This window comes from Sinohyriopsis cumingii, chromosome 13 (assembly GCF_028554795.1).
Source record: "Sinohyriopsis cumingii isolate HCF-2022 chromosome 13, ASM2855479v2, whole genome shotgun sequence".
In the NCBI taxonomy this organism is placed as follows: domain Eukaryota; kingdom Metazoa; phylum Mollusca; class Bivalvia; order Unionida; family Unionidae; genus Sinohyriopsis; species Sinohyriopsis cumingii.
Window position 1 is genome coordinate 54,996,663 of NC_142973.1, and position 13,750 is coordinate 55,010,412.

The 13,750-nt window shown below is 36.3% G+C and overlaps 1 protein-coding gene across 1 annotated transcript in view; it reads left to right on the forward strand.

Annotated features, from left to right (window-relative positions):
- LOC149785597 (ruvB-like 2) overlaps positions 1-13,750 on the forward strand; it is a 39,823-nt gene that overhangs the window by 18,606 nt on the left and 7,467 nt on the right. Inside the window, exons 8-11 of the mRNA XM_089979401.1 lie at positions 1,600-1,693; positions 6,432-6,555; positions 6,900-6,994; positions 10,482-10,600. Of these exons, the coding sequence (XP_089835527.1) occupies positions 1,600-1,693; positions 6,432-6,555; positions 6,900-6,994; positions 10,482-10,600 (432 nt within the window). The remainder of the gene's footprint in view (positions 1-1,599; positions 1,694-6,431; positions 6,556-6,899; positions 6,995-10,481; positions 10,601-13,750) is intronic.

Genomic DNA, 13,750 nt, shown 5'->3' on the forward strand with positions numbered 1-13,750 from the left:
TGATTAACAGGGTTGCATATAACATGGCCATGACACTATGTCTGCCTAAAGGTTCAATAAGTGGAAATGTCCATTTGGTGGACCTGAATTGTCTTAGTTAAGACCAGATGGTTTTTTGGTCTTGATGACACTGCCAGACTTCATAGCAAAGAATAGGCTGCCATCAGAGGGCAGTCAAAGAGTGGTCATGTAGCCCGTCTCCAACATCAGTGAGTCTAGGGGTTCAAGACCATGATGCAAATCTGGTCCAAGCAATAATACATTAATTACACACAAAAGATTGCCAGGAGGACCTTTCATCCAGTCAGGCCTGGGACTAACATTACCACTCAAGCATTGGCATCATGGCTGAAATGGGTAACATGCATGACATATTCCAAGATCTCAAGAGATTGAGCACACATTATGAAAATTTTTGTTTCTGAAATCAGACATATCTCTGCAAGCCTAGCATTAAAATGAAACAGTGATCTGAGACATAATATATGCTTTTGGCTGGTATGAACGGTCGGCCTTCATAAGCTTCTATCTGCAGGATCTTGCTTTGCAGAGACAAGAACTAAATTGGGAATTTTTGGTGGTTACAGTCCAGATCATCAGACAGCCCCAGTTTAAAGACAGCACAGCCTTACCATGATATTAGTAGGTTGGAAAAAATGTCTTTTGATTCGTCTTTCGTTCCTGGGTCTCATGGATTTTCGTGGATTTAATTTGTGCTGTTCTGCAGTTAGGAGTGTGGTTTAATATTATAAAGGGAAGAATCCTTATTCCCTTTTTTGGACATTGTAGAGGTATGATGCTCAACATCGACTGCTTCTTTTACCTGTTCTTACGTTGATATGATTGGGGAATGTATTCAAAGGAGAAAGCAAAGTTTTTAGTAAATTATGTATCTCCAAGAAGACATAGCCTGATGTCATCATTAATAAACCCTCCCTGGAAATATGAGCATCCTCATAGAGGTATCACTAAAGCAAAAACAGGTAAATGAACATAGCCATCTCGTGGTGGTGCAGTAAGTAGAAGGGTTGGGAAGAATTTCTTTACTCTTTCTAGTATATGGAATACATGTGAGGAAGACACATCTTGGTTTTTCCATGATTACTGGATTCAGGAGGTAGTGGTGTATTTTCCTAATATTAATCTGATAGGGTACAAAGTATTCTCTGAGCATCATAATTTATCAGTAAAATTTCCATTTCTCAATAGAGGTCAACAAATTGTTCAGTAGATTGATCAGTGCATGAGGAATCATGTCATAACTGACTGGCGGTCTCCTCATAAGATTGCTTTACAGTTCATCCATTAATGTACAGTGTGATAAATTTAAAGTTTCATTTTAATATAATACATTTTCTTCTCAGCCCTCATTAATCCAATACAAAGACAATCATGGAATGGATTTACTATTACATCCTGAGAAGAAAGTTAATTTGTAGAATGAACGAAGTAATGATAATGTTTGGTATCAATTATTTACTTTTTACTGTATTTAGTTTCAAAGTGTACATTTCTTATAACAAGTCACAAAGGAATGTTTAAGTTGCAGACATTTGTATGAGTTAAAATGTTTTACTTTGAATAATTTTCCTGTTGCAGAGATATTATAACCATAGACAAAGCCACTGGCAAAATCACAAAGCTTGGCCGCTCATTTACACGAGCAAGGGATTATGATGCAATGGGAGCACAGGTAAGTCAGACAGTGTTGAATTCTGTAGATGTGGGAAGTGTTCTTATTCAGATCCTAAATTTCTTAAGATTTCTTTTGTCATATTTAAGGAATTAATCTTAATTCAAAAGAAATACTGATATTAAAATGATCCCATCAACTTTGCATGCTGTTACCAAACAAGGCAAAAATATTATGTGGTCAAAATTATATTGCCTTAATGAAGATAAGAAGGTTGTGAAAAATTTTGTCTTTAAGAGCAAAAATAGCATCAATTTTTTATTTATCTTTATTTGTGAATATTTTTAAAGCACCAGATTTAAATATTTTTACCATTTTTTTCTTCCTTCTTGATGATTTGAATGATAAGAATGCTTCGAGCCAGATGTCTTCCACCTCTATCTATCCATCTTTCTATCTATACATTACACCTGTCTATCTATCTTTCTATCCATACATTACACCTGTCGGTCCATCTTTCTACCTATACATTACACCTCTATCTATCCATCTTTCTATATATACATTATACCTCTATCTATCCGTCTTTCAGTCTATACATTACATCTGTCTATCCATCTTTCTATCTATACATTACACCTCTATCTATACATCTTTCTATCTATCTATCTTTCTACCTATGCATTACACCTGTCTATCCATCTTTCTATCAATACATTACACCTCTATCTACGGGGCCCCGAGCGGCCGAGTGGTCTAAAGCGCTCACTGTTCCGGATCACTGCCATCTCACCTCTGTCTGCGTGGGTTCAAGTCCAAGGCTCAGCTAGCGTGGGTACGTGGGAAAGCCTGCCAGTAGCTTCTTGTAGGTCGGTGGTTCTTCCCTGGGTTTTCAGGGTTCTTCCTCAACCAGTTATACTGGCTGCCATGTATAGCCTATCTTGTGCTGAAAAATGGCGTTAAACCCTAGAACAACAACAGCAACACCTCTGTCTATCCATCTTTCAATCTATTCATTACACCTCTATCTATCCATCTTTCAATCTATACATTACACCTCTATCTATACATCTTTCTATCTATACATTACACCTCTATCTATACATCTTTCTATCTATACATTACACCTCTATCTATCCATCTTTCAATCTATACATTACACCTCTATCTATACATCTTTCTATCTATACATTACACCTCTATCTATACATCTTTCTATCTATACATTACACCTCTATCTATCCATCTTTCTATCTATACATTACACCTCTAACCATCTTTCTATCTATACATTACACCTCTATCTATCCATCTTTCAATCTATTCATTACACCTCTATCTATCCATCTTTCAATCTATACATTACGCTTCTATCTATCCATCTATACATTACACCTCTATCTATACATTACACTTCTATCTATCCATCTTTCTATCTATACAATACACCTCTAACCATCTTTCTATCTATACATTACACCTCTATCTATCCATCTTTCTATCTATACATTACACTTACATTGTAAGCAAGATAACTTCAAAGCTTGTGAGCTAAAGCAGTTGAAATTGGATATTAGATATGTTAAATTGGTCCAAACCATGCTTAGATATCAGTGATTGCGATTTTTTTTCTCAGGGTCACATGTTGATATTTTTTACTAATTGAAGGACATAAGTTTGCAAGCAAGATCAATATGGCTTTCCTGAACTGAACCAAATTTGATGTGCAGATGCCTTTGTAGGGTTAATAATCTTCACAACTTTTGATGACTTTAATCCCATTTCCATGGACATAGAGTGATATTCTGTTTTCTGACAGGTGTGTAGGGGCATATGCAAGAAATCTTAGGTGCTATTGAACCAGTCATTAGATGTCTTGAAATTGTCCCAAGACCTGATTAATTTGTGGTTGATGTGTTTAAATAGCAGATTTTAAAAATCTATTTGGCTACACCATGCCAAGGAATTGTGGGGTGAATCAATATGCCTATTCCATTTATTGATACCCAACCTACAAGATGATACATATTGATACACTAAAAGAATCAAACTACTTATAATTATTCATTGCCATTAATGTTTTAAGGCAACTTTTACAATGTATATATGATGAATCGATTCTCTGCCTTTGGTGTTAGTTTGTGTATTATCGAAATGGCAGAATTGTTGACACATTTATACAGAGAATAGTTTCACCCGTACTGAGGAAGTGGGAGTTACATTCCATTCTTAAGGAGACATCAAGATAGGCAACCTGGGCTGGCCAGGGTGGGTACCAAACCAGTCACCCTTGATTACAAATCTGATGTTCCATCAACAGAGCTTCAGCACCTCAAATTAGGTTGTGGTAATGTCAGGGATGGAGCAGTACAGATTTTTCTATTGGTCAATCAAATTTAATGACGACTTTGGAAAATTTAACAGGCCCCATGGACCTACAGCTGTCAGTATTCACTGAAAACCCACAGAGCATGGACTAGTGACTTTATTGACCCTTTTATCTTAGTGAAGTTTTATTCTCTTTTTAAATCATTTTGTCAACTGCACCTGACAAATTTAAGCTGTCCTTTGTGGACAGGTTTCCCATGACATAGTTACTGTATTTATCTGTTCATAAGTTGACAGACCTGCCAACCCTTACGATTTTGGCATAAGTCTTATGAAAATGACCCATAAAATACAGACTTGCATATTAAGAGCAAAAAGTATGGAAATAAGATTGATGTAAAATCTGGATAATTTGCTCGTCCGTATTTGAGTTGGATCCAGGTTTCATATTAGATTTAGTGGAGTTAATCAGGAAGCCAGACTAACTTTATAGTAGTACCTCAGATGCTTTGAGCTGCATACATTTTTTCATACAAAGCATCTTCATGATGAAACTGTTGATTTTTAGAAAGTTTTAAAAATGGCATCCAACAAACAGTGTATGTCGAAGACAGAAGGGAAAATTAGCCTTTTAAAAGACAGTTAATAATCAGTTCAGAAGAATAAAAAGAAATATTCAGATTCTTGTAAATAAAAGCAGTAAGGGACACAGTTATGTTTATTGGCTACCATGTGTTGATTTGAGTATGTTAAGTGGCAGGAAATATGATTGCTGTAGTCATGTGAAATCGAAAAAAAAAGTATTACGTCAAGTTGAGAGGTGGCAACAAGCTATTCAGCTGCATAGGGTTTGGAACTAAAGTTTGTGCACTGTACTGGAGGTAAATAAGGTCTATGTTAGGGGTCTCAAACTCAAACCACCCTGAGGGCAGCATGAGAGCATTTTCAATGGCCCAAGAGCCGCACCACCTATTGTATCTCTCTTGTGACGCCAATCATTTGGTGGGCCACAGGATATTGCTTGGTGGGACCCATGGTCCACGGGCAGCGTGTTTTAAAACCCCTGGTAAGTGTGTAATTTATGTGTTTTCCAACTTTAAAATAGCAATAGATGATATTTTCTTACACAATAGTGAAAACTGGTCAAACTGACAGGGGGGTGGGGTGGGGAATCAGCTGCCTTACTGAGACAGTCTTATTAGGATTGGCAGGTTTGAGTTAACACTTAATGATAAGCCTGCCCCATTTTTACAAAATTTTGACAATTATTCACCTAGAATATCCTTATCTGCTAATAAACCCACAGCCTACATTGTGACAAATTTATTTGATTGGCCCACTGGTCTTATCATGGAAGGAAAACTATACAGCATCACAAAATGACACTGTTTGTCATCAAAATGGTTTCCAATATATTTTACGCACAATTGAATGTCCACTCCTTTGCATAAAATATCAACTAGTTACCTTAAACATCTTTTTAAGTTACCAGAATCAAAATCAGGTTGGATTTATTCTTAATTCCACTTGTAATATCTTTGTCACAAAATGACTTCTCCTTCGTGGTACAAAATATTGCCCTTTGACCGTAAAAATCAGGAACCTTTCAGAACTTTAGGTAAACAGCATATTTGCATATTTGGACTAAAATTGCTTATAAAAAGAAATTTGTTAATATGTTTAAATTACCCATAACATTTGTAAGCATTTGGTCTAAAGTTGTCAGAACATTTCTTTTTTCATAAGTACAGTTCAGGTTTTGTTACGGTGCATCCGATAAGTAAAAGCTTTGATCTCATGACTTGTTCTGGATGTTTGAAATGATGGGACTCTATCACTGTGAGAACAAATACTCAAATCAAGCTAACATATAACCGACTGCACCTGGTATTATTCATGATCACTAAGCCATTTGCATTCTTGAAATGTGATTAATGTTTAGATAACTATGACTTGTCTGATATCATAAGTTTTTGCTTTATGCTGTTCACTTACTACCCCATCAAATTTAACTGTGCAATTAATTCTGAACCTAGGATTGAATCTTGTCAAGAGCTGTGTACTTCTATCATACTACTAATGACATTGCTAGGGGTTTTGTTTCGCATTAGTGTCACAGAATGTCACAGAATGACATGTTTGGGTGGGGCATAATTTTTTTTCTCCAAAATAAATTGCATTGTCTTTATAAAGATTCTTTTATCTTATGCCTAAAAGAGATATAGCATTGTTAAAGGGCTGTTCCATGAAAAACATAGACTCAGTGGGGCCAGAATCCAAGTTTCTTTTAGACCCATAATCAGCCTGCTTGATTTTCCTTCGATACCCATTACATAAAGGGGTTCTTTCTGCATCATAACATTAAATATTAGCCATCATTTTGGTTTGCTCTCTGATTTTAGTACAGCCTTATAAATTAAAAACGCCTTAAAAGATACTCAATTATTGAAATTGTGCATCAATATTTCAGACACGGTTTGTCCAGTGTCCTGAGGGAGAACTTCAAAAGAGAAAAGAGGTGGTGCACACTGTCACATTGCATGAAATAGATGTCATCAACAGCAGAACACAGGGATTTCTTGCACTTTTTTCTGGTAGGTGACAAGTTTTTTTTATCACAAAATATGACACTGCTGTGACCTGCTAATGTTGTGAGAAAAAGGAGATTTGAAAGGTACCTTTTAAATTAGTGAATTACTTATAGAGGTAAGACTTTCATAGAATTAAGCACTGTATATAAGAATATGCAGGAAACAATTATACAACTTCTTTCAGTATTTTTGCACAATATTTTAAATGTTATTTTCATTAGTTTCAGTTGCTAATAATATGTGTGAGTAGATACAGTTGGAGGTTTAGCTCTGACCTTATTTCAGCGACCTGAGCTGGTTGTATACTGGCTGACTGAATGTATGTAACACTATCTTTCTTCTCACAGGTGACACAGGTGAGATTAAAAGTGAGGTGAGAGAACAGATTAATGGCAAGGTGGCAGAATGGCGCGAGGAGGGAAAAGCAGAAATTGTACCAGGGGTAGGTTTCAGTTACAATGATACAGTTAATCTAACTACATGCATATGAATAGAGTATAACATTTATGATGAACTCCTATTAGCACTGAAAGGTGCTTTGTTACAACCAAATAGACAATTTCTGAATGCAAAAGGTTACCTCCCCAACCGACTCTTCTATAAGCTTTGGTTAAAAATTTGTAGCTTGCATTTTACAAGGCCTGCAGATCTCTTAACAGTTCAGTAGTGACTGTAGTTTTAATCTTGTTTGCAAGTGACATGTCACATGCGTGATTAAATGGTAATAAATAATTTTTTATTGAAAATTATATTTAGTGCTGTTCATGATGTATTTGTCTAGCCCTTTGACTGCTTGAGAACATATGCATTTTGCCATTTGTGTTAATGATCAAAAACCATGTGAAAAGAAGGGGCTTAAGTGTAATTTAAATTTTGCTTACCCAGTGCATTTTAAGAAGGCATTTTGTACAATTTTCTGTTTTTAGATGGGGCCACCCATGGAAGAGTGGTCTAAGGTGCTCGCTCTAAAATTCACTTGCTTATTATTCAATAAAACGTAGAATGGTATCGTCAATATTTTTAAAAGAAAATAGACAAATTATATTGTCTGAAATTTTGGACCAGAGTTTTCTGTTGGGGGAATATATTCAGACCTGCCAACCCTACTGAAAAAATCAGGAGAATCCCGAGTTTTTTTACTTGTCTCCCGATTCCCTGATTTTTCAACTTGAGAGAGAAAAAATCCATATTTTTTTTTACAAAAACATTTTCCGTTTGTCTGTTTCTGTATCTGATCATGCTGTGTCTGGTATGTTTATTAGTACTTTACCATTTCATCCGCCAATACAAAGATTGTCTCACAGTGTGGTTCTATTTATCTGACCCCATCAGCAAAGCACAGCAACATAATGGATAAGTTTCTTTGCAAGAAGTGACAAAAAGAAGAAGAGGAAGTAATTGATGAATTTGGGATCAAAAATATAGGAGTGATTGGGAGAAGCAGTTTGCTTTCATTCGTCTTTCAACTCGTGGGGCCTTTCATGCATTCTGCCAATTTTGCTCACAGCATTCTCAATATGATATATTGATCTAGATGAAATTAATAAACACAGTGCAAGCATTGCAGACGTGTCAGAACAATATGTAGTATCGTTTAAGGATGTGGCCTTCTTTTTCTCCAGCCGAATTGAAGAAATCGGCACTGATGATCTGCATAGAGAGTTTCAGCTTTACTAAATCTACAATTTAGACACAGAATTGAATGTGGAAATAGCAGATCATCAGTGGGTTGCTCTCAGGAGAGGAAAAAAGGATGGATCTGGTCAACTGTTGTTTCCAACCCTTGGGAGAGTAAAGCTATCAATACTTTTAATACTGCATAGCAACAGCAATGCTGAGAGAGCATTCTCAATGGTCAGAAAATACAGAACTAGCCAAAGAGCCAGCCTGTCAGTATCAACCCTGCATAGCAGCCAACCCTCACGAATTTGGTGTGAATTTCACGATTTTTTCAGCGATTCACGAATTCACGCCGTAAGACAAAAATTCACGAATTTTCCAATCCTCAGTTATTTTAAATCTTTAATAAAATAACCGATTTCCCATTAAGCGCTAGTCATGATATTTGCAGTTGACGAAACGGTCTGGTACCGCTGGTCATGATATTAGTAGATCTACAGCCGATTAGTACAGTTGGCCCGGTCGCAAGCATTTTAGCCTATTTTAATCTATATGTATAAGAGTAGTTTTACAAATGCTTTTGAGAGAAACTGGGGCCTAACTGGAAACTTGCTCTGCGCATGCGTCAAAACACTGATTCGAGTTACCGTTCAGCATCGCATGTAACATATTGAAAATGTCTTCACCGCCAAGGAAAAAGAAATGTATTACTCAAAAAGTGAAGTTTAATTTGGAATATATCAAAAATTGGCCGTGCATTCTGCCATTAAACATTGATATTCATTCATGCTTTTTGCACTCAGTGTGCCATCGCAGAGACGATGTGAGGAAGAATGTCGGTTGCAAAAAACACGTAGAAGTTGGGAAAATTAAGAATTCGCATATTTCAGCTCTGGAATATTTTAAACCATTGGTGGAAGACCCACAGGCTACCAACGCTTAAGCATTATTTGTGAGTTTTCTTGTGTTGAACACAATTTACCTTTATCAGCTGGAGACCATGCTAAACATTTGTTCTGACATATGTTCCCGGACTAGAAAATCGCTTCCAAATTTTCCTGTGGAAGAACCAAAAATGCTGCAGCTCCTGTGCATTCCTCACAGCAACAGTGACAGCAAAAGAGTATTTTCTTTAGTGAAGAAAAATAAGACAGACTTTAAGGCCTCCTTAGCTGCAGAAAATTTGTCAGCAATTTTAGTCCCCAAGATCAACCAGCAGGCAAGAAGTCGGAACTGTTTAGAAGACAAATTTACGATCAAGCAGTTGAGGAAGTTCAAGTCTGCCACAGTATCATGTCTTGATAAATAAATATTTCTGCATATATATAGTGTTTTATTTTTATTTTGCGAACTTGATATAGTGTAGTATTGACGGTTGGAGTAGTCAGAGTGGATGGAGTTATTGTCATAGTATTATTCACGAATTCGTGTCCAAATTCACGACTTTTTATCCCTATTTTCACTAATTGTGAGCCTGGAAGGTTGGCAGCTATGACCCTGGAAGCTATTCTTGTTAGCAAATTTGTTACCCAGGGAGAAATAAATGATGAACTTTTGCAAAAATGCAAATCTGCAACATACAATGAACTGAAATAACAAATTTAAAGTAGACATCTTTATCATGATATATACACCGTACTCTTGTACCTCCTGATTTTTAATGGTGATTTTCCTAATTGTGATCTTTTCAATGTTGGCAGGTCTGTATATATCATGTTACTTGACACAAGTTTCATTGAAAGCATGAAAGTAAATGATGGATTTATTTTAGTTTTACGAAAAGTGCAACTGGCACATGAGTATTTTCAGCCCTGAAAATTTTATTTTTCTTTCCTTCCAACTGCTTTGGTGGCCTAGTGGTTTGAGCATCTGTCTCAGAATTGGGAGGTCTTGGGTTCAAATCCCAGCTGAGTCATACCAAAGACTTATAAAAATGGTACTAACTGCTGCCTCGCTTGTTGCTTAGCATTAAGAGGATAGTGTTATGACTGGTCAACCTAGCATCAGAATAATGAAACTGGGTGGGACGTGATGCTACATGTCTGCGGCATGATGCCCCAGTGCTAGACATCACTATAAACTGTCACACTTTAGACATCGTAGCAATATGACTGAAATATTATTAAAGCTATGTTTTAAAAAATCCAGATCTAAATCTTTCCTTCCAAGTTTACAATGTTAGGTTTAAGTCCAGCAGTAAATGAAATGAGGACCAAGCATGAAAAGCATTGTAATGCTTTTTTCTGTAAGGTTTAGTAAGTATTAATAAAAAGTACTAACTGTGTATTATAATGGATGCTTTTTTCCAGGTTCTCTTTATTGATGAAGTACACATGCTGGATATAGAGTGCTTCTCCTTCCTGAACAGAGCTTTAGAGAGTGACATGGCACCCATCTTGATCATGGCCACAAATAGAGGAATCACAAGGTAGGGCAGATGATCTACCTTTTTGTTATCAAATTGACATTCAAAACAGTAATTGCGAAAACCTATATTTCAATGCTTTTGAATCAAAACTTTGTGACTCTGATCCTACTTTTTCAAAAGCTTGCATAGTCCTGTGCAGTGTGATACAAGTTTGAACTTCACCATGGTTATAGACAGTGTTCCCTCTAAGTGAATGGTCTGTGCATGCTGCATTTTGCAAGCATAATGGTGACTTGAGCAAATTTTTTAGATCATCATAAAACATCTATACAAATTGCAAAAAATAATGCATAATACACTATAATTATTACGAGTCAACACTTAATAGAAAAATTAAATCAGCATTTCTTTGTGATAAATTTTTATCATTTTCATTGTTCATACTTACTCAGTATTATGTACTTTGAAAAGAAATTGAGTAAGAACAAGCTCGCCAATAATGTCTATATAGTGTGCTCTCTTATGTTTTTTTTTACTTTTCCTAAATTTGTATACTCTATCAAGATCCACGGTTTGTCCACTTGTTAGATAAAATTTAATTTGCATAATCATGTCCAAATGGTCAACCTCAAGTCTGTTACACAGTTTTGTTTTGATATTGTTCATCAGACTAAAACCACGTTAAGCATCAGCACTCGAAGCTTGAAATGTACCACACATATCCACAAATGTCGCCATGGTTGAAAAATTCTCCTCTGTTAGCACAAATCCAGTAACATCTGCAAAAGTTTTTAAACTTCCAGATTGGAGATTTTCCTTAAAAATAAATTTTAGATCATTATATTCTGATTGAAGCTTTCTCCAGCTAGGCCTAGTAAATGTTTGTATTTCATTGCTAATTTGCTTAGTTCAGCTTTCTCGTAATCAAAGTTTGTTTGATTTTGAATTGCCTGAGTATCAAACGCTGCCCACTTTCGTAATTTGCCATCTGGGAATCTTTCTTGTAAATGCAGGCAGACACGCTCTATAAACCTTAAGATTGCAGCTGTATCTGTGTCATCATAACCAGTTGTTGACAACAGCATCTTCACAGCATCACTCCAATGATCTTCATTTCCTTCCAGATATTGTGATTTCAGTTTATTTAGAAACTTTTGCTTTGGCAAACTACAGCCTGTATGGTTGAGATACAGCTTCTCTGGAAAACTGTACACAAATCAGCTAATTCAGCTGAAACTTAATTCAAGACAGTTAAAGCGACATGAACTTGAGGGTTTTGGAGTTCTTTTAAACATTCAGTGGATTAAAAGAGACAACATCTTCATCAGAGACGTTAGCGAGCTCTTCAAATGCGGCTTTTTTGACACGATCGGCTAAAAGCATTGTAGACAGTCAGGAGTAATGTCTCAATATTTTTTATAAGAGAAACATTTCCCCACGCATCATCGATTCCTAGATCTTCTGTGTGTGCCACGCAATGCTGCTCAGTCATATGAGGAACCTCGGCACGGATCAGTACAGCCACGCCATTTCTTCTTCCTAGCATTACGGATGCCCCATCTGATGTAAACATGACCATCCTTTGAAAATCAAGATTGTTCATCATATAAAACTCCTTGATAGCAGAAAAAATAGACCCACTGTCACAGGCTGTCAGTTTTACCATGCCAGCAAAAACCGTTCGGTGACACTTTGTTCCTGCTGGACGATATTTAAAATGTATATAATTAGCATTTTGGTTACAGATATGTCTTTGCTTTCGTCTACAATAAGTGTATGGAATATGTAATTTAGACTCTCAAATTTCCTGCATACATATCTCTTTGACAACCGAGTCGATACATTCAACAAACTCAATTGCATAATTTTTACTTCTCCAGCTATCAGGAAGTTTAAAATATTTAGCCATGTGATCATGAATATCCGTTACTGACAGCATCAAAGCCTTCGTTCATTGAAAGAGCCAACAAGACATTATCAGCAAGAATCTTCACTTGCTCACCGTTACTTCATTGGCGATCATTCACTTTGATCGCATCAGTCGATCATCATTTGACTCTGTCAGGAAGATGTTGATTCCAGTTCCAGCTTGAGTTCTTTTTAATTTCGCTGTTGAGTCCTAATTGATTTTCTGTGTAATATGTCTCTTTAGATAATCCAGTTTCCACATATCCCAGTTTTTCGTTGCAAAATCACCACTCGCTTTAGCCTCGGCACATACTTTACAAACAACACCGTCATCCTCAGAAAAATGAAAAATAATTCCTAATTCCACACGCTGCGTTTAGGTTTCAACAAGTTCTTTCAATGATGCTGATTTAAAAGTACTAGTGGCTGCTTTTTTATGCTTTGTGTCTGCATCATCTTCACATTTTCGTTTTGAAATTATAATAAGAAGCTGTAAAAAAATATATTACAAACCGTTTAAATTAAAATGCAACAATCATTCAACGCAAATATCCAGATTGAATGAAATGAACTCTTACGAGCAGCCTTGGTTGGCTTTTGCTTTCTCAGAGCCATTCCTCCAGTGGACTTTCTTGTGGTTTGCTTAGCCGATGATAAAACAGACTTTACTTCTCAAGAATGAGTATCAGAATGGCATGTTTATATTCAAAGCGAAATAAATTTCTATAAGTGAAACAGACTGTGCAACATACACCGCTTGTGGATGGCCAGGGGAATTTGAACGATGTTCTTTGATTGAGTGCTATTAGCGGGATTTGATTGGCGAGCATTCAGCCAAAATTTCAATCCATCTAGCGTTAGTAAAATGCAACAGTCATTCAATGCAAGTATCCAGATTGAATAAAATGAACTCTTACAAGCAGCCTTGGTTGCCAATTGCTTTTTCAGAGCCATTCCTCTGGTGGACTTGTGGTTTGCTTAGCCGATGATAAAACAGATTTTACTTCTCAAGAATGAGTATCAGAATGGTGCGTTTATATTCAAAGCGAAATAAATTCCTATAAGTGAAACAGACTATGCAACATACACCGCTTGTGGATGGCCAGGGGAATTTGAACGACATCCTTTGATTGGGTGCTATTAGTGGGATTTGATTGGTGAGCATCCTGCCAAAATTTAAATCCGTCTAGCGTTAGTAAGGTCTTCTTACTGCAACAAGATTGATAATTTTGGATAGATTTGAGTATTAATGATGCTTTGAATATTTGGCAATTTTGATTTGCTGCGCGGAGAACAATTCGA